Raw genomic sequence first — 23,029 nt, forward strand, 5'->3', positions numbered from 1 at the left:
GAATCTCTTATTATTCATATATTGAAACATACAACTTAAGGGATCCCTTTGTATGTAGGGCAGGTAGCATGGGCGGACCTAGAAAGCATTTTCAGCAGGCATATTCTTTGTTTTTTTTTTTTGTAAGATCTAACAGGACATATTCAAATACAATTTAAGTAACAAAATCAGATTAAAAAGTCTTTAGCACATTAGGAATATGCTCCCATACTTAGTCAGAGGTCTAGAGTTCGTGTCCCCATATCTTCAAAATTATAGTACATTTTCTAAATAAAAATAAAAGATAAAGATAAATTATTAGGAGTACTATTTGTTGAATATAGTAACTGTCTTTATTAGGAGTCACAAAATTATTAAAAAAAAAAAAGAAATAAAAAGAATATAAAAAGAATTAATTACTTATTGGTATAAAATAATAGAGTGACACGTAATGAAAAAAAATGTATGTATATACAGATGTTTTTCGTGACTCTACCTAAGTATTATTCAGGTTTATCATGCTAAAACTAAAAAAAAATTACTTAAATATGACAAATTTAGTGCATGTTTGGCATCATAACTAAAAAACTGTTTTTTGTTTTTAAAAACAGAAAATTGTTTTTAAAAACAATTTGACTTGTTTGGCCTTGTTTTTTAAAAATAGTTTTCAGAAAACAAAGTTACAAAAAACAAGAATTTTGAAAACAACAAAATGTTGTTTTCTGTTTTAAAAACCAATTCACTTTAGGTCAATATTGTTTTTAAAAATCACTAACCAAACGTGACTTGCTTTTTAAAAACTTCAAAAACTATTTTTTGTTCTTATTTCTAAAAACAATTTTTTAAAACAAAACAGAAAATAATCCCAAACATGCTCTTAACCTTATCCTTTTTTTATGGTATTTTGTTATTTTAAAACCTTTTTTATATATTTGTCATATTGTTGTAAATGATTTTCTAAATCTCATATTTAATGTTTTTAAAGCTTCTTTCTCTCTTTGAAGCACAACCAGAAAAGGTAAAGGTATCAAAATATCACAGAAACGAGTTTCTTAAACTAAAAAACAGGTTTCATAACAATAAAAAAAAGGCGAAATATATAACATTAACAGATTTTTGAATTTAAGTATGAGTACTTATTAGATTTTACTATTTTCTAGACGTATGTAAGTAACTATTTTTGTAGGCTACTTATATAATATTCTATAGTGATTCAGTTCAAAAACTGGTTATTGGATATTGTTTTCTTCATGTTATTTTTCTTTGATTTATTTTTTAGATGATTTTCATATTACATTAATATGTGGGTTGTTAAATATTTGTTTATTGTAATTGGTTTTTGTATTTAATTTTTATTTTAGTTATTTAGGTAACTGATTTATGTGAGTTAATTTTTAATTTAATTGTTTTACATATCCGCTTTTTCTGTGTTAGATTTTTACTAAGGCATTTAGGATTCGTTTGGAACGTCGTATTAAGTCGTATTGTATTGTATTGTATTGAATTGAATTATATATCATATTTTTATATAATATATATTAAACTTTAATTTATACTAAAATATTATATATTTAGGTGTCCATGAAAGTTAATACCACATATAGTTTTACATAAAAATATTACATAAAATACAATTCAATATAATACAATATAATACAATACAACATAATACGACGTTTCAAACGAGCCCTTAATGTAATTGGCTTCTGTGATTTAATAAATAAGTACATATATATAAATTAAGTAACTAATTTCGTATTTGATTTATCTTTTTATTATGTTTAGTATCATATAATTAGTCGATTGTATTATAAAACTAAGTTTAGATGTAATTATTTTTTTTTTATTATTTTACGTAATTAGTTCTAAGATTTAATTTTTATTTGATAAATTTATATAATTTGTTTTTCAGTGTCATATTTTCAACTAGCTGATAAATATAATTAGTTTCTCAGTCTCATATTCCAATGTCCAACTCCGCTAACAACTCCAACATCTAACACTGGTGACAACTCGGATGTCTAACTTCGGAGACTTCCTGGTAATAATGACAATTCTAATGACTTTTTTGATGATTTTTCTGACAATGATGACAACTCTACTGATAAATATTCTCATTCTATTTCTTTTTTGTCTTAGTGGATATTGACTATTTTGGTAAATGGTTGATGGTCGAATCTTGGAGCTTCTTAGAAGTTTGTAACTGATTTTAATTTGATTATTGTGTTGGTTTTACCTTTGGTGGTGGGTTGATGGTCGAGTCTTGGAGCTTCTGAGAAGCATGTAAAATTTATATGAGTTTTGGTATTTGTAACTGATTTTTTCATTAAGAAATTGATTTCGTTTATATATAATTAATTAATTTCTTAGCTTATTGCATTAACAAAATTATTTTTAGTATTGCTTTAACTTCTATAGTTTCGTTTTAATAAAAAAAAATAACTTCTGTAGTTGCTATCTCGCAAAAAAATCATGCTTTTTTTTTATGGTATTCCTCCTCTATAATTGATTTATTCTATATTTTTAGTTTTTTTTTTAAATATCATATTTAGTGCAATTAAGTTTGTGTCATGCGCTAGGGACGTTGCATGTGTGTTTTTATAAATTAGTTTATAATAATATATTGACGGTTAAATATGTAACGTCCCCGCTTCAAGCCTCCATTGGGTCCTTACACCCACAGAATGAATGGCTCTTATACACGAGTAAGTCACTCTGGCTGCTTCATGGACTGATGACTGACCCTACAGACCAACACAAGTGTTTCCAGCGTGCTTTGTCCTCACTCACACACTTCCTGGGAAAACTTCCCAGGAGGTCACCTATCCTAAAATTGCTCTAGGTCAAGCACGCTTAACTGTGGAGTTCTTTCGTGATGGGCTACCGAAAAATAAGATGCACCTTGTTGATATAGGTAGTATCAATCAATCCATTTAAGCTCTCTTCAACTGTGTAGTCCCATACCTACACAGTCTCAGAATCATCCCACTTGACATTCCCTAGGCGGTGTGGGATTGCACAGCTTACTCGGTATTTCCCCTTACGTATCACAGGACAGTCAGTAGTCCCGTGATCCATAAACAGTCAGTAGTCCCGTGATCCGTATGGGGAAACACTGGGTAAGCTGTGCAATCCCACACCGCCTAGGGAAGGTCAAGTGGGATGATTCTGAGGTTGTGTAGGTATGGGACTACACAGTTGAAGAGAGCTTAAATGGATTGATTGGTACTACCTATATCAACAAGGTGCATCTTGTTTTTCGGTAGCCCATCACGAAAGAACTCCACAGTTAAGCGTGCTTGACTTGGAGCAATTTTAGGATGGGTGACCTCCTGAAAAGTTTTCCCAGGAAGTGTGTGAGTGAGGACAAAGCACGGTGAAAACACTTGTGTTGGTCTGTAGGGTCAGTCATCAGTCCATGAAGCAGCCAGAGTAACTAGTCGTGTATAAGAGCCATTCATTCTGTGGGTGTAAGGACCCAATGGAGGCTTGAAGCGGGGACGTTACAAATGGTATCAGAGCCTTGACCCAGCCAGAAGTGTGGTCGACGAGGACGTCGAACCCTGTAAGGGGGGTGATTGTGACAGTCAGTAGTCCCGTGATCCGTATGGGGAAACACCGGGTAAGCTGTGCAATCCCACACCGCCTGGGGAAGGTCAAGTGTGATGATTTTGAGGCTGTGTAGGTATAGGACTACACAGTTGAAGAGAGCTTAAATGGATTGATTGGTACTACCTATATCAAGAAGGTGCATCTTGTTTTTCGGTAGCCCATCACGAAAGAACTCCACAGTTAAGCGTGCTTGACCTGGAGCAATTTTAGGATGGGTGACCTCCTGGGAAGTTTTCCCAGGAAGTGTGTGAGTGAGGACAAAGCACGCTGGAAACACTTGTGTTGGTCTGTAGGGTCAGTCATCAATCCATGAAGCAGCCAGAGTGACTTACTCGTGTATAAGAGCCATTCATTATGTGGGTGTAAGGACCTAATGGAGGCTTGAAGCGGGGACGTTACAAAATAAAATGTATGATTTAATTAAAACTTTACTAATTAATTTAAAATATAAAATTCATGGCATTACAAACTTTTAGATTCGGGGATCCCATTTAAAATTCTTACAAAAAGATTTCCACACTATATTATATCAAAATACACAGTGTAATCTAAAAGTGCTATAAAATCAAATCCCGGCAATTTAGCACTGTTAGTTGGATGAGTCGATATGTATATTTTTTGGGAAAGACCTCTAACTCATGGCTGCCCTAACTTGTCATTTCTCTTACTTGCACCATAAAATACCTGTAAGTCACATAGACTTAGCAAGAAAAAAAAACACAAACATTCATAACAATATGTAGATATAATCAAATATACACAACTAAACATAAGCAGGTAATCACATGCTTTATCCCATAAGCAGGAAATCGTACTAAGAATACAATCCATCATTACAACCTTTATTGAAGAGAATGACCAGATCGTAGATGATTATCCAAGAGTAATCACTCATTTTCTCTCTCACTTCAAGGGTTTTATGGGGTCTTCAAGTGTTACTACAGAAGCTATACTGCCACAAATTATTAGAGAAGGGCCTTTTCTTTCCTTAGATCTTCAAATCAATCTCATCAGGCCTTTTACTCAACAAGATGTGAAGAAAGCTCTATTCTCTATTCCTTACTTAAAGAGTCCAGGGTCGGATGGTTTTCGGTCAAAATTCTACAAGAGTACGTAGAAAGAATTGGGAAATGAAATCTTCTCTGTTGTTATTCAGTTTTTTCAAAATGGGAAATTACCAAATCAGGTGAATGAAACTCTTCTCATGCTCATTCCAAATATAGAAACGCCTTCACAAGCTGTGGACTACAGACCAATAGCATGTTGTAACACCTTGTACAAATGCATATAAAAAATGCTTTGCTTGAGATTGTCAAAAGTTCTACCAAAGATTGTTGATGAGAATCAAAGTGCATTTATTAAGAATCACTCTCTTGCTCATAATGTTCTTATTTTACAAGATTTGTTGAAGGGTTATCAAAGAAAGAACATCTCTCCTCAATGTTTGATGAAAATTGGTCTAAGCAAAGCTTACGATACAATTGATTGGGAGTTCTTGGAGCTATTACTAAAAGCTTACTGCTTTTCGAGGCAGTTATTTTATGGCTGTTGGTCTGTGTTAGGAATTCAAAATATGTATTGGTACTGAATGGGAAAGTTCAAAATAATTTCAAGGTGCAAAAGGATTAAGACAAGGGGACCCTGTTTCACCCCTTATCTTTGTTCTTGTAATGGACTATTTTACTCGGAACCTAAAATGAAAGACTAGAGAAAAGTATTTTGATTATCATCCCTTATGCAAAAGCTTGAAGCTAATTAACCTATACTTTGATGATGATCTAATTGTTTTCTGCAAAAGAAGTGCTAATTCAGTCAAGGGCATTGCTAAAGCTTTCTCTCATTTCAGCAATTTTTCGGGGCTAAAAGCAAATCACCAAAAAATCAAATATTTACTTTATAGGTGTTAATGAAAATGCTAGACAAGAGATTCAGCAGCTGGTTTCTTTTAACACATGGAGTCTTCCATTGAATTATCTTGGGATTTTCCTTAGAGCTACCAAATGGAGACAGGAGAATTGTGAGACCATCATCAAGAAGCTCAAAATGAGACTACATACTTGGGCTAGTCGACATATCTCATTTACAGGTAGAGCTCTCCTCATTAACACAATCTTGATTGGAATTATATGCTACTGGATGAGTATATTTCAGCTTCCTCAAAAAGGTGGCTAAAGAGATAGATTGGATTTGCAGGAATTTTTTATGGGGAGAAAAATGAAACACAAGTAAGTTGCACATGGCTTCTTGGGAGCTTGTTTGTAAACCAAAACAACTTGGAGGAGTGGGTTTCTGAGAGGGACCCAAATGGAACAAGGCGGCTTTAGCAAAGTACCTTTGGGTGATCACTTCAAAACGGGATATGCTTTGGGTTAAATGGGTGGATAACATTTATCTGAAGGACAAAGACATCTGGTCACTAGAGCTAAAAATTGATGTAAGTTGGTACTGGAGGAAGCTCTTGAGACTTAGAGATGTCTTCATCAAGGAGTATATTGATTAAGCAGGGATCACTGGTAAATTTAAGATTGGACAGATGTATAATAAGCTCGTATGTGGGGATCAATATGAGTTCTTGGCAGCTACTTGGTGTAAGCTATCGGCTATGAAGCACAGATTCATTATGCGGCAAGCTCTCCACAACAATCTCCTAACTAGAGACAATCTAGTAAAGAAACACATACCAATAGATACAAGATTTTGTCTTGTATGTGAGTGGGAATTTGAATCACATAGTCATTTATTTTTTGACTACTCTTGTAGAGTGTTACGAAAGATTAAGAGTTAGCTTAGAAGTCATCTTTGGTCTAACTCTTTTAAGAATCTTTGAATTTGACTCAAGGCAAAGAGATTGAGAAGACTTATTTTGGATGTGTTCTTTGCTATCCTAGCAAGTACAATTTATTGTATATGGTTAAATCGAAATGCATGTATGTATGAGAACAAATGTTTAAGTCCAAGATGTATAAATGAGAGTATTAAGAAAAATCTAAAGAGTAGACTTAATCTTGTAAATTAAAGGAGATTTCTAGTATAGATAGGTATGTTCTCAATATAGTAAAAGGGTTGTAAATTTGTACTGTGAGGGGCTTCCTTGAGTTGTCAATTCAAGTTGATTAATGGAAAATATTTTTCTTGATTGAAAAAAACATTAAATAAAATTTAGACTTGGAATATTAAATATATTATATACCAAATAGGTATTATTAAAAATATAAATACTATGAAATTTGTATTTCGATAAAAACACATAATACCAAATAGTTATTCGCCCACAACAAGAGAATAACAGAAGACACCAATATCCAAATATATCATAAAAGAGTGAACAAAGTCCAGCTTTACTTTTTCTGAGGCGAAACATACTACACTACTAGACACTAGTGCATCTTTCAATTCGTGGGGCGAAAAAGGCTGACGTTGGTTATAACTTAAACTTGTATTATACAATAAGTAAAACGCCCACCATTGGTACAAAAGGGTGAGAGCTGTGCTGCTGGTTTAGGAGATGTTGTAAACTGTTAAGAGGAGCTCAAGGAAAACAAAAAAGAGCAGGAACTCCATAATCAGTTAGCACCGGGAATGCCTCTCTCAGATTAGCGTTTGACCTTCTTATTTATCGACTTGTAAGATTTAAGATTGGATTTTTTACCTTTCGAGTTCTTTTTCTTGGAGCTGAATGTGTCACCATCAGAATTATCGCTTTCATCCCCATGACCACCACCGCGCTTCATGTCTTTACCACAAACTACAATCTTTCCTTCATCTTTCGGTTCCACACTCTCAGACTCCTTTGGCCGCCAGACAAAAAGAGACCTGGAAGTGTGTAGCAAGAGTACGTTAACACTTAGCATTAACAACTAAGAACCAACAAGAAAAAGTGAAGACGAACCAGAAAACAACAAAGTTTCATTCATTCCTTTCAAACATATATGACTCCAAACTTCAAATTAAACAGCTTTTATAATGGCAGTTAAAAGCGCATCCATGTTATCTATGTATAAGAAGTCAGTACAAACCACCTAATACAAATCAAAACCAGGTTGACCAATCTATCAAATGCTAATTGACTTGAATTCTGAATTACAAATCATCAGAAACCATGCAGGGATGTCAAAAACTTGAATGTGCAAGTGTTCATAACAACAGACCTTGAACTACCAGTTACCAAAATGTCCTCCCGTGGATGTAGCTTGTTTACAGGGCTAATAGTTGTAATATTTGGATCAATAACCTCAGCAACTAGTTGGCCTGTGCTAATGTCAATGAAATCAATGGGATGCAGGGCAGCACCATTATAGTTTTCGCTTATGTAACGACCTATAACAACAAGGGACTCAGATGGGTCCTGCAACGTAAACCATTTTAGATTCTCCAAATAATAAGAGATGAAAAGCATAAGTTAATGAAAGATAAATACTACAAGAAAATATGGATCACCTTTGGATCCCACTCAGCTCGAAAAGGAGTCAAGTGACGATTAAAATCATGACTGTGTACAATCTCTCGGCTTGGGGAATCTAGATTGCCAAATATAGAGTCCCATACACGAAGACGATTATCCTGCGAAGTGGTAACAATTTTGCTTCCTGATAGTGGGGAGAAATATGCAGAATTAACAACACGTTTGTGTGATAGCTCATATAATGAAGAACGTGCTTCAATATGACGCATGTCCCATATTCGGGCCTGAGGTGAAAACAAATGTCAATTTCAAGAGTTGTATGACCAGAGGTACAGACAAAATATGTAAATAAACATCACGTATTTCACATTGTACAAAGGAAATGCTTCACTAAGCATTTCATTGTCAACAATAATGTTGCATAAACATAAATTTGTACATTTTAATTTATACATACAAAAATCACGGATAAAGGTGTTGACCACACTTGGATGGAAGGAAGGATAGAGAGCTCAATAATCATTAAATATTCACATACAAATAAGCATTACAAAGCTTACATAGTGATCATTTCCACAACTCAAGAGAAGATCTGGCTGAACAGGGTTACAATGGAGTCCAACAACTTTGCTCCCTCTCTTATGGATCAAAATTGCCTCACCAGTTTTAGTGTTGGAGCGAATATCCACCCTACGTATTTAATAAAGAACATATATAAATTGTAGCGCATTAGAACTGCAAATAAATATCCCACATGAAAACGTAAACACTATACTCAAAGGGAATTCAAGATTGACACACTTAAGCTCATTATCTCTTCCAATGAAAAGAGTTAAAAGACCTAAATCAAGAACTCGATGGATATAAATGATTGCATGCCAAGCCACACCTGAGGTGTGCAATTAAAATGAGCTGACACGAAAATGATTAGACATTAACTGATCAATTTATGTAAGTGAACAATGTAGAGTGATGAAATTGAGCAAAGAAAGACAGCAACAATTGCTTAAACAAGTTGTTGACAATTTGCTTGAGTGTCCTCCCGATCAGTTAATAAAACTTTGTACCAAAAAGAAAAGAAAAATGAATACTTACGAGTAGAGATAACCAAAGTTATCAGCAACTAGCACAGCATTTCTCTCTTTGTTAAGATCCATGCCATACAACATCCTCCAGCTGTTTGGGCCCTAAAGGCAAACACAAGAATTAAAAAATTATAAAATAAAGAGAAACAAATTCCATTGCAAAAAATGTACATTAATTGTATATCTAAGCTCACCATTTAAAACAAATGAGAAATAGACCCCTTAGCTATGAACGTAAACTATTGAATAAATTTGCATAATGATCATTTTGAAACATAAAGAAAGAGAAAGTGAATCAATACCTGCCAACCATCAGGGTTAAGGTTCAGAAGGGATAATGAAATCCCAGTCTCCAAGTCAGTGCAGCTAATGGTTCCATCTGATGATGCAGCATAAACCGTACCATCATTTGCTGGACTAAATCTACAAAGTTTATAAAAAGAAAAAAAAAACGGATAAAGGGAAGGAGAAGCACAAAGTAAAACATATACAGAGTGATGAAAAACAGACATACAACAATGCTATGGCACAATAAAGAGATTACTAACCTCATGTTATTGACAATACAAGAGTGTATGTTTCCATATACAATCTTCTCATATACTTTACCAAAATCCCACACTCCAACTTGTCCTTTCTTTTTTGTGTAGCAATAGGTGTAAACCAAAAAGAGAGAAAGTGTCAACTACTAATGATTAACAAAAGCCCAAACAACTCATCAAAAAAATAAAAAAAAACACACAAAAGCCCAAACAAAGTACTCAAGTAGTGAATTTCAGGTTGCACAAACCTTATCACCAGATAAAAGGATGTTATTATTTGTTGGGTGAAATTCCAAGGTTGTGACTCGTCTACTGTGGTATCTAATAACTGCACAGCAAACTTGATCTGGAATGATGCGCACTGGTTTGACCTATCATGAAGCAAAATATAACAAACAACAAATTAAAAAAAATGAACAAATAAACCACCGAAATTAACTAACCTGCAATGGTTGCCCCAATAAATCATAATAAGAAAAGCCTGACGATTTCAAAGAGTTCTAGATAAGAACATTTGTATGGATTAGAACAAAGTGTTTATTTTCCATTGTAGAGAAAGAATGGTGACAATATTATTTTGAGACCTTGTATCAATATTTTTTCTTTCCTCTCTCCTTCTCTCTTTCTCTCATTGTGTATACTTATGCGTGTCTATTTACAACAGCAACCTCCATTTATATAATATATTCAATATACATCTCGCTTGCAAAAATAATAAGACCTAAAATGCCAAGAAAGTTAGGCCATCACTATGTTAGTTGAAAAAATCTCAAATCCTTAACTTCCAAATGACCAAATAATCAGACAGCAGAATGCTCTACTTAATTCCCAGTTCCAGTTCTCAATTTGAAGAAGGCAAGTACATGACTTGCCTCCATTTATTTTCATCTCGTACACTTAACACAACTCACAGAGAAACAAGTTCAAAACAGAAACTGAAACATACATGTATCAAGTCTTATTTAGACAGAAGTAACAGTATGTATGGATACATATATTACACAACACTTTAAAGTCCCTTCGTTAAAAACAAATGATGATCCATACCTGGGATCGCGTATGTCCAAGCTGGCGCTCAAAGACATAGAACAATTGGTTACTGCTACATTTATGGGATGCAGGGATGACCCCAAACTCGGTTGCAATTCGATGTGGGCATGACATTGTAGTGTGACCTTCACTCCAAAATCCACCATAACACAAAATCAAATCATTTCTGATAATCTCATTAAGAAAAAAACAAACTATTAAGTCAGTCATTTCTATGATTACCAGGCATTTTACAGAGGAAGCATGGTTTCATCGGACAATCAATGTAAGTAGCTCCTTTGAACCCCGCTTCATGTCCCGCCTTTTTGCATACCTACTCAATTTGAACCCCAAAAAACGCAAAAATAGAAATAAATAAATTAATAATAATAATTTTAGGAAGTGAACGAGAAAAATAGTACAGGGAAAGTGTAAAAAAGGTTACTTTGCAAACTTTCTTGAGACTAATACAGATGGGTGCTTTTCCTTTGTTCTTGGGGTCCAAAGACTGTTCGGGTTCCATTCCATTATTCCTCACGGCAACATCCTCTTCTTCCTCCACTTGCTCTTCTTCCTCTTCTTCGGACGAACTTTGTTCAGAGTCTGTATCATTATCAATGATCACACGCGGAAACGACGTCGTTCTCCTGGTTTGAGGGGCCATTTTATTAAGCTTTTAACGAGACGGAAACAGTGGAGGAGAGGAGGGTAAATAGTATCAAGGCAGAGAAGAGAGAAACTGAAATGACCCTGAAAACTAAGGGTTTGATTGGTTTGAGATTTGAAAATTGTGTTTTCTAAAAGAGTGTTTTGGAAACAAAAAATTGAATTTTGTAAGTGAAAAATTATTTTTAAAAATGTGATTGTTTGTAGTGTAATTTTGTGTTTTTGAGTTTTAAAAAATTAGATTTGTGATTGGTTGGGAATCCCAAAATATAAAAGTAAGAGAGTATTTGAAGAGTTTTTAAATTCATTGATTTGAAAACATAGAAAACATAAAATTGATGTTTTCATTTTTTGACTTAAAACTCAAAATCATATTCAAATTTAGTTTTTGAAAACACCAAACCAATCATGTATTTTTATGTGGACCCCCACATTTTAAGTTTTTAAAAACATAAAATTGTTTTCAAATTCCAAACCAATCAAGCCCTAAACTCTCATTAAATGGGAGGTTAATGAATTTACTGAAATACCCTTCATCTTATTGTTGGTGTAAACTGTAAAGGCGTTTGGCGTTGATAAGAAAAGGGAAGGTAGTGAGGATATTATTGGAAATGAAGTGTTAACGGTGGTGAGGATATGAAGAGTGGTGGGTTTATATTGTGGCGGGAGAGGACGTGGCACCAATACTCACCGCTTACGGAAGCTTGCCACCCAAGTTCTGCCTGTCCTGCCCAATGCCTATAAGCCTACGTTTGAATGTACCCTGTGCAAAACGGTGTCGCTTTGACCTTCAAACGCTAAAGAAAAAGAATGGGAATATTAATCAATAATGAAATTTGTACACATAAATATTTCAATGAGGCTACTAAAACGCAAGGAGCCTCAATAAAAAATTTCGTTTCCACATTTGTATGTAAATTATATGTGCATATTTTATTACTAATTATGTGTGCACATTTATGTGTGAATTATAGACTTTATTCCGGATGTAAATGTATTACGTGGTGTACGGTGGGTTTGTTTATAAGAGGTGATGAAAATTCTTACTTGGAATTGTCGTGTCCTGAGAAAGTGAGGTCGTTTGACAACTCAAAGAGTTAATTCATTGCAATCAACTTGAGATCATTATTCTTTTGGAAATGAGATTGTCGAAAGAACATTTTAACACTACTATTTGCAAGCTTCACTTTAATGATTTTGCTTATGTTCTTCCTCTTGGGTTATTAGGAGGTTTCACTCTCTGGTAGAAAATTGATGTTAGATGTTCGATAGATCAAAAAGATAAGAACTTAGTTGTTGGTACTAGTGTATCAGACCCTCCACACCAACAGTGGCAACTTTGTGCGATCTATGGCCCTCCTTTGGGCAAAGACAAAGAGGAGTTTTGGACAAGAATCGGGGGTTGGATTTTCAATGCTTCCACTCCTTTCCTCCTCCTAAGGGATCTCAATGGTACACTCCAAGATGAAAAAAGTATCAATTATGTGAAGCTTGGTAACACTTCTTGTTATTCTTTTGACCTTAGAAGGATGGTAAATAGGGCAGGTGTTATTGATTTTGGGTGTGTTGGGTACAAGTTTACTTAGACTAAAAATAAAATTCTTTTAACTCAGGGTTAGCTATTTAGAAAGCTATACTAGATAGAGGCTTCGGTTCCATTGATTGGAGGCTCCTTTTCCCGAATGGTATTGTTACTCATCTTATGGCTGCGACTTTTGATCATAAGCCCATTCTTCACCATACTAATGGAGGGGTTGGTCGACATCGAGGCCAATTTAAATATGAGAATATGTAGGATAGAATTTTCGATATTGGTTGTCTGAGCAACTTGGTTTGAGCGGAGGCATCAACACTTGATGATTAACTTTAACAGGAAATTAAAGATCACTAGAAAAGAGCTTTCGAAGTGGAATAAATCTCAGTTTCTCCACATTAGAAATCAAGTCGAAGACGCTAAATCTTACTTGGAAAAAATTGAGACTGAGGAACCTAATGATGTGGCCAAGTAGGAAGATGTTATGAATATTCGGAGATAAATGAAGCCTTGTTAAGAGAGGTTATTCATTGGAGACAGAAATCTAAGGTTAGCTGGATGGAAGAAGGAGATAAATGCTCCAAGGTTTTCATGGCTTCTACTATTGTCTGGAGAAGAAGGAATTTTATTCAGGCCATTAAAAACTCAGATGGAATTTGGGTGGATGACCCCAGCAAAATCAGTAACCTTTTTCTTTCCAAATTTAAAGAAATTTTTAGGAAAAACTCTTCATAATAAACTTGATCTTTCATGATGTAGAAAATAATGAATCGAATTATCTATATATTTCATAGAATAGTATATATATATATACAAAGCTAGAGACTAAAAAGGGAAACTACCAATAAAATAGGAAATTACTAAATATCTAATTCTTTTACCGCTAATATCTAACACTCCCCCTCAAGTTGGAGCATAGATGTTAATCATGCCCAGCTTGTTACAAAGAAAATCAACCCGCACCCCATTCAAAGCCTTTGTAAAAATATCTCCTAGTTGTTCTCCGGTCTTCACATATCCTGTGGAGATCAGACCTTGTTAAATTTTCTCACGAACAAAATGACAATCAATCTCAATGTGCTTAGTTCGCTCATGGAATACGGGATTTGAGGCAATATGAAGAGCAGTTTGATTATCACACCACAATTTTGCTGGAATAGAAGTCTTAAACCTGAATTCAGTCAAAAGCTGATAAATCCATATTACCTCACACACAGACTGTGCCATAGCTCTATATTCTGATTCAACACTGGATCTAGATACAACATTTTGTTTCTTACTCTTCCCAGAGACCAGATTGCCCCCAACAAATACACAATATCCTGAAGTGGATCGTCTATCTACCTTGGAGCCTGCCCAATCTGCATCAGAAAAACACTCAATCTGGGTATGCCCATGATCCTTGTAAACTATACCTCGTCCTGGTGCTCCTTTCAAGTAACATAAAATTTGCTCTAATGCTGCCCAATGATGAATTGTTGGAGAAGACATGAACTAACTGAGGACACTAACCGGGAATGCAATATCTGGACGAGTTACAGTTAGATAATTCAACTTTCCAACTAACCTGCGATATTTCTCAGGATCTTCAAATGGTTTCCCATCACGTGCAAGATGCACAGCTAGATTCATCGGAGCATTACAAAGTTTTGCTCCCAATTTTCCTGTCTCAGTTAACAAATCAAGTACATACTTTCTTTGAGACAGAAAAATACCTTGTTTACTCCGAGTAACTTCAATACCCAAGAAATACTTGAGCTCCCCTAAATCTTTCGTGTTAAACTGGGTGTGAATGAAAGACTTAAGGGATGAGATTGTTGGGTTTTATGCCCTAAATAAAACTCATTTCAATATAATCAGATTTACTTATTAATATAGATCAGAAATAACATTTAATGTTGCATGGTTCACATGATTTATTTCATGATTATATGTACATAATGTATAAATTCATCTGAAACCCTTTTCACATACTTGATCCTGTTTATTGTGCCGTCAACACATTGGAAAGTAAACATGACTATGTGAATAAAGTTTCCTAGATTTATCAGACACAGGGTTTTACTGATATGATAATCTACAACAAGAGTTTACTTGTATTTGGAGAAATACTATGTTCTTTCCAGAACATTGGTTAAAGTAAAGCTCAGGTTGGATGCATGGAGTATGCATCGGAAGGGACCGATATTGAACTTTGACTTAGATTTAATTAAACTTACCGTAAAATCTATTCAAGTCAATATCGCCAAGTTGACCCTAGATCAAATGATCTTAATCCTGTTATGATTAGGCTCAATCTTAAAAGGTTATTCGTGTTCCTTGAATTGTTAGTTAAGCCTACTTTTAGGTCAGGGTGATACGTACTTTTTGGGAACACGGTAGTGCAATTGAGTGGGAGCGCTAGCATAAACATGAAATCTATAGCTTCTATCTGGCGAATAGTAAGCAAAGGATGATCTCCTTCGAGCTTGACCAAACGAAAATAAATGGTGGAGATCTCATTTCACATAAGCTGAAATATCATTTATACGGGGTCAAGTGTTTTAAGGATAAAATACATAGTAGGGTGTTACGGTAATTTAATCCCTTTACTGTGTAGATCATTCATATAGAGGATCATTGATCAAATTAGGATTATAACAATGGATAACTAATGATGTGTCTATATGGTGGAACATATAGAGCATTCTATATACTGAGAGTGCAATTCTAAGTTCTATGCGTGGATTCAACGAATAATTAATAAGTTAGTGAATTTTAGTGCTAAATTCTTGATCTACTTATTGGAAGCTCGGTTATATAGACCCATGGTCCCCCCACTAGTTGAGCTAATATTGCTTGTAAGACTCATGTAATTGGTTTTGATTAATTTATTATAATTCTCAAATTAGACTATGTCTATTTGTGAATTTTTCACTAAGTAAGGGCGAAATTGTAAAGAAAGAGTTTATAGGGGCATATTTGTTAATTATGATACTTTGTATGGTTCAATTAATAAATATGATAAATGACAATATTATTTAATAATTATTTATAGTTATTAAATAGTTAGAATTGGCATTTAAATGGTTGAATTAGAAAATTGGCGTTTTTGAGAAAATCAGATGCAGAAAAAGGTAAAACTGTAAAATTGCAAAAAGTGAGGCCCAAATCCACTAGTATAGGGCCAGCCAGTTTTGTAGGAAATTTAAAGTGATATTTTCATTATTTTAATGCCAAATAATTCAAACCTAACCCTAGTGGAATGCTATAAATAGATAGTGAAGGCTTCAGGAAAATTACACTTAAATTTTTCTATTTTTCCTTCAGAGAAAAACCTGAGCCTTTCTCTCTCCCTATCTTTAGCTGCCACTTCTTCTTTCTCTTCCCTCTTGAATTTCGAAATCCTTAGTGTATGAGTAGTGCCCACACACATCAAGTGATACCTCAATCATAGTGAGGAAGATCGTGAAGAAAGACGTTCAGCAAGAAGGAGGTTTCAGCATCAAAGATTCAGAGAAAGAGATCCAGGTTCAGATATTGATAATGCTCTGCTACAGAAAGGAATCAAGGGCTAGATATCTGAACGGAAGGAGTCATTATATTCCGCTGCACCCAATGTAAGGTTTCCTAAACTTTATATGTGTTTATTTCATCGTTTTAGAAAGTTCATATTTAGGGTGTTAATCAACGTACTTGTGAGTAGATCTAAGATCCTGGTAAAATGATTTCCAACAACTGACCTTAGAGCCATGGTAATTGATTTACTTGCAAGAAATTTAGACTTTAAAACGATTGTTTGTATGTTTTTTGGATGGTATCATGTTGTATTGAGTGTTATTTGATGATTGATTGATGTTTGTAAATTTTCGTGAAAAATAATTGCGATTTTGTTTCTGGAATTATTTTTATTGGATAGTATGGGAAAAATTAAGCAAGTTAGCCTTTTACAGAACTCAATTTCGACTTCCGATTTTCGGTATAGTTTTGTATTTATACTATTACTATTCCTAATTCAATTCTAATTATCTTTTTGAATTAATTTAATATTTTTTAAATTTAATTCAAGATATTAGTGTAATTTGAATTTGAATAGAATTAGTATCTATCTTCTTGCTTAAAAATCTATCTTATTTTAAAATTTGATTATATGTTATCTTATTTTAAATTTAAAAATAAGATATTTATAATCATGTAATTTTTAAATGATATAAGATATTTTGCTAATTTTTTAAATTTTGTTATTTTATTTATTTAAATTACATTTAAAATTTGAAAAAGATATTTATTTATCATTTCTAATTTTTTATTTAATTTTTATTTATAAAATAACATTTAAAATTTAAAAGTAGTTAGCGAATTTTTGAAATGAAATTTAGGTTGGTTGAAACTTAATTTTTCAAAAATTGTAGGTTTAATTTTAAATTTAAATTTTTTAAAAATTTCGAATTTTTCAAATTTTTTTTTAATTTTTCGAAATTTTTTTTATTATTTAATTAATTATTTTCGAAATTAAATATTTAATTTAAAATTAAATAAATCCTACATCCAACTATCCAACTAACCTTCTTGCAGGAGTATGTGTTTTAGCTTATGTGTAAGTTTTCAAAACCTATTATTACTTGATTGCAAATAGCCATGGTTACTTTTTGCCAGATCTAATGATCTGATGGCTCCCTTGGTCAAGATAATAATTTGTAACAGGTATATTTACAATCTTCTTTCATATGTGTATGACCTAGCAACATGATAGGACCCATCCAAAGTGTGCCTGTGTGAGCCTATGTGTTTAATTTTATTATAGATGCATATAGGTTGTTGTTGCTAAAATAAATTATCATAGTTCTTGATAGAATTTATTTAGGCCCATTTAGTTTTTGGGCCTATTCAATTAATAACAGTTGTTCTTATTAAGGTTAAATTCCTCTCTTTTGGGCCTTGTGTGAGAGTTGGGAGTCATAGAAGTGGGTACGACATACTGAACCCAGCACCCCCTCACATGAACCACCCCAATTGTGAAGGCCCATTTGCCTGATTTGAACAACTGTACTAGGTTAATTACACTGGTTTAACCTAATGAAATTGATTAGCAACATAATTAATTTCATTTATTTTGAAATTAATTTAAGAAAATTATAGTTTAAAGAATTCTTTATTCTAAGCTAAACTATATGTATTTTCTTGTATTTAATTAAATATAGAATTATAACCATCTAGATTCTTTCTGGAGCTTAATTTAAATTTTTCATTAAATATTCCTATTTAAGTTGATATTTAGTTATCTACAACTAACCAACTTAAATCTGAATATCTTTTGGATTTAAAATTTCAAAATTAAGTTGAGGAATTTTAGGCATTGGTTATTAAGATTCTTTAGATATTTTTTAAGTTAATATCTTTTCGAATATTAACTTAAAATGGAATATTTTAGATATTTTTTAGGTTAATATCTTTTCGAATATTAACTTAAAATGGAATATTTTCAAATTAAGTGGTTACAACTTAATTTTTGATATTTAATTAAATTTAAATTTGAAAAATATTTAAGTTCTAGATTTTTTCTAATACAACTTAAATTAGATATTTTTTTCAAATTTTGTGGAAAAGATACTTAGTCAAATAAGATATTTTCTAGATAGTTATTTCTAGACTACTTATTATTTCTAATATTAAATAGGAAAATATTATACATTGTGAAATTAATTATTTTAAATAATTAATTTTGGTACAATTTATTTTAAGTATATTTTTCCTAGTATTAAACTAGAAATTAATAATTAAGCCTTCTCTACACTTAATTATTTATTTCTTGAATTTAATACATTTAATTAATTTGAAAATTAATTATCTAAGTTGATTTTTATCATCATACTTAAATATTTCTTTTTCATGACATTTAATTAAATAGAAAATTATTTTTAGTTGAAATTTATTTTTTCAACTAAATTTAAATAATTTTCAAAATATATTTTTTCTTTATTTTATTAATCAAATTTCGAAATTGCATTTCTTAAATGCTGGAATTTCAAATTTTATTTGAAATATAGATTAAGTTGTAAATTAATTATTTATTTTAATTAATTCTTGGATCAACTTAAATCAATGATTTTTTCATTTATTGATTAATTTAAAATAAATTGAATTAAAGTATATTATTAGAAATTGAATTAATTAGTCAAAGGAAAATCTAGATAGATGATATTTTTGCTTGAAGTATTTTTCTAGTGTATTTAATTAAATAGAAAATTAATATTTAAGTTGATTTTCATCATCATACTTAAATATTTGAAATTTTTCTTATATATTTAATTAAATAGGAAAATTATATTTTTTGTTGTAAATTAATTTTGGGCCAACATTAAATTAGAATAATTTTTCCAGGATTAATTTTTTATTTTAACATGCATTTTCGAAAATTGTATTCTTAAATACTTTAATTTTTCGAAATGCAATATATATTTATAGAAAATTAAATTTGAGTTGTAAATTAATTTATATTAATTTTGTAACAACTTAAATTGAATATTTTTCTAAATATTTATTGGAAATTATTACTAAGATAGAAATAATTCATGTTTTATATCCATCTAAGTAAAATTTATAAATATTAAATTAAAATTTATATTTAGAATTTTTCATTCTAAATTGAAAATTTTAAATAAATATATATTTAAAATAAATAAATTAAATAAAGAGAATCAAAGAAAATACAACTCACTTTAAATAATGAGCTTGATTATTATTAAGATATTCGATCTCCATTGTTGGTCTTACAAAAGTTAAATGTTTTCAATATAACCTCGAGACGCTAGACTTCGTCCCCCTATGGATGGTTATTCGTTGAACGCATTTAACACCGTAAGATTTCATTTGATAAGTGTTTTGTGAGTTTTCGTCTCTATTTAGACTCTCCCCTACGGTGACTACTTAGAGATAAACTCATAAAACATGAAACAATGGTGGAAGCTCATAAAATGAGAATAACCTTGACTCTCGCCTACCGGGACAACGTTGGATTCTTATTTTGATCGAATAAAAGGTTGCTAGAATGGTTTCTATTTTAGATGAGCTGACAACTCTATTCAATAAATGATACTTTGACTCTCGCCTACGGGACCTTTGTATCAGTTTGTTGAAAACCTTGGAAATTATTTAGGATTGTATGTTTTAGTATTTTCACTAGTCATTCCTACTTGCTATATGTTTATAATTTCTGAATTGTGTATGAATTTATATTGAACCATGTTATTTTCTGTTATTAAGTTGTAGTTTAATTTTGAATCTTCATTGTTGGTCTAACATGTTTGTTTTTCTAATGAGATAAATCCCTAATGGATTTTCACCATTAGACATACATAATAGTGTAAGATCTCGAAAGATAAATATTGTATATGCAACATCTAGTTGTTCATCAATTGATGACACCTTAGACTAGTATTTTTACAATATGAAACAAGAAGATTACATAAATAAGATTACTTTGTCTTTCGCTAATCGAAGCATCGTTGGATTCTTATTTATAAACGAAATTATCCTAATTCCTCTTAGCTTATTCATTTCGAATTAGCTTTAAAAACATATCATTGGATGAATGGTCTATAAATCATTTCATGTCATTATATTTTCTCTTAAGAAATTAAATGACGCATATGATTATAATCCCGAAATTCTATTCCCAATTGATATAAATCCTCAATCTTAGAAATCTCCTACTTGTATATGCAAATCTGACTTAGAGTTTGTATTAGTAGTGGTGGTCCAAGAAAGAATTACTCATTATATTTGGTTGAATTTAAGTCTTTGACTTTAATTTTAGAATCCAAACAGAAATTTTCTTATATTTCTAATTCCAGAATACAATACAATTACACTTTCTCAAGTGTTTAATATCCATCTTCTATTAATGGATTAAAACTGTATGGAATATGAGTTAGGTATTCTGTGACCAGGATCCACTTGCAGTATTCTAAGAACTCTTTGATGTAACTAAACCTATGTCATCAAAAGACACTACCACATTTTTTTTAATCTATGGCATTTGTATCTTGTTCATAGTGGATTCGACAAGATCAATCTCTGCAAAGAGTTAATATGCCTATATCCACTGAAAGTAGTTCATCTCATTCGCAGATGGATGTACATTCAGGGGTGGATATGAGTTTTTCGTTGTATTCTTAAAACGATAACTCTAGATTATACCTTTTAGCAAAGAAATTTGAAATGTTTGAAAAATTTCATTAATTTCTAGCAATGGTTAAAACCATTAAGGTAAGTGGTTAAAGATCTTGTGAACTGATAGGGGTGGAGAAATAGTTAGTAGATATGCAGTTCAAAGATCATTAAATTGATTTTTGAATTATATCCAAACTTACCTCCCCAGAAATTTCGAGTTGCATATTGATGATTAGTTACTAGTCGTTGCCTAAATCCTTCTATGGTAATACAATTTCAGAATGATGTAATGGTTGGGTACTTAATGTAAATCATTACTAGATTCATGGATGACCTAATCAAAATCTTAAGAAAAGCTAGAACTGTTAACCATGGTTTGTTAGCTATTCTAAGTGATTAGGGGTGGACCATCCCATTGTCAATAGATAAGAAAGTGTTTGTTCAAACAAATACTACTTTTCTAAGAAAATGACTAAGTCTGAAAAACAAGTAGCAAATAAAGGAGATATTTAATTCTTGATTCCAAAAGTGTTCTATCATCTTATATAACATATGATGATCCCACTGCCTCTGTTGTCTTGTCACAACCAAAGAGATCAATACCATTTAGTTTTCTTAGACATAATTCACGGTGCCTTGTCGTAGTGGGAGAGTTTCTAGGAACTCACCTTCTTATGACTTGGGAGACACTAGTGATTAAAATCCATTGTGAGTTTAAACAAGTAATGGATTGTCAAGATAAGAAACTAAGAAGAAAGCCAATAGAACTATGGTCTAATCCATTCACATGGAATAACCTAAAGATTTCTATTACAAGGACATAAAAGGAAATTTTAGTTAATAAGTCTATTCTATGGACTTAACAAACTTCCTGTTCCTAGTATTATAGGTTTGAGTTTATCTAAACCTATGGCTTGTGGTATACCTGGTAATTACTTACTCTAATGCAAGCAACTTATTTTAGTAAGATGCTGAAGCATTTTCTTTCTAATGGAAATCTATAGAAGCTTCACAACTTCTTAGGTATAGATTTTATTTATCTAAGGAAAAGTCTTAACTATTCCAGAAAAGATAAAGTCGTGAAAGAATTTCTTATATCAACAGTGAGAGGTCTTAGATATGCTTTTGTATGCCTTAGACCAGACACCTGCTGTTGAGTGGGAGTAATGAGTAGGTATCAGATTAATCCAGGAGAAGAACATTGGAAGACAATCAAGTAAATCCTAAGATTAAGAAGAGGAACTATATGTTAGTCTATAAGAGTGTGTTTAAAACTCTTAGACTACACCACATCAGATTTAGAAATTTGCCTATGTGCTAGTAAATATTTCTGATAAGATGGTGGTTACTCTGGGGGTGGAATAGTGATTTTGGAGAAGTGTAAAAACCTATCTGAAGTCTCTAGGTCTACCAGAGAGGGACTGAATGTTAAGGTTGCAGGAAAGGTACTTATTCAGTCTAAGAAAAGTTCTATACTTTTTTGGCATCATTCCAAATTGCCTTAAACTACTAGTGTTAATTTCCTGATTAACCAAAAGTAGTTGCCAAAGATATAGAATCCAGTATCCCAAGAGAGTAGACATATAGAGAGGAATTTCACATTATCAATGATTTTGTGATTAAAGGAAGAGTAATAGTGGAGAAAAGGTTGTGGTTAATTCAACCTTTCAGATCCTATTACGAGGAGTTTACTACTACTACACTTGATTTATATATCAAGGTGTTGAGATTATTTGAAACGCACTTTTTGTTTTATATTAGTGCAAGTGGGAGTTTGTTGGGTTTTATGCCCTAAATAAAACTCATTTCAATATAATCAGATTTACTTATTAATATAGATCAGAAATAACATTTAATGTTGCATGGTTCACATGATTTATTTCATGATTATATGTACATAATGTATAAATTCATCTGAAACCCTTTTCACATACTTGATCCTGTTTATTGTGCCGTCAACACATTGGAAAGTAAACATGACTATGTGAATAAAGTTTCCTAGATTTATCAGACACAGGGTTTTACTGAT

The 23,029-nt window shown here is 32.1% G+C and overlaps 1 protein-coding gene across 1 annotated transcript; it reads right to left on the reverse strand.

Moving 5' to 3' along the window:
• Positions 1-6,749: 6,749 nt before the first annotated feature.
• On the reverse strand, positions 6,750-11,410 carry LOC115721098 (protein DAMAGED DNA-BINDING 2). The gene is made up of 11 exons (XM_030650345.2): positions 11,095-11,410; positions 10,893-10,983; positions 10,668-10,795; positions 9,869-9,991; positions 9,627-9,715; positions 9,381-9,501; positions 9,089-9,180; positions 8,554-8,683; positions 8,029-8,277; positions 7,740-7,936; positions 6,750-7,404 (listed from the first exon to the last, which is right to left on the reverse strand). The coding sequence occupies exons 1-11, from the start codon at positions 11,311-11,313 to the stop codon at positions 7,185-7,187; spliced, it is 1,659 nt and encodes a 552-aa protein (XP_030506205.2). The 5' UTR covers positions 11,314-11,410; the 3' UTR covers positions 6,750-7,184.
• Between the last annotated feature and the right edge of the window lie 11,619 nt (positions 11,411-23,029).

Source organism: Cannabis sativa, chromosome 2 (genome assembly GCF_029168945.1).
Source record: "Cannabis sativa cultivar Pink pepper isolate KNU-18-1 chromosome 2, ASM2916894v1, whole genome shotgun sequence".
Classification (NCBI taxonomy): Eukaryota; Viridiplantae; Streptophyta; class Magnoliopsida; order Rosales; family Cannabaceae; genus Cannabis; species Cannabis sativa.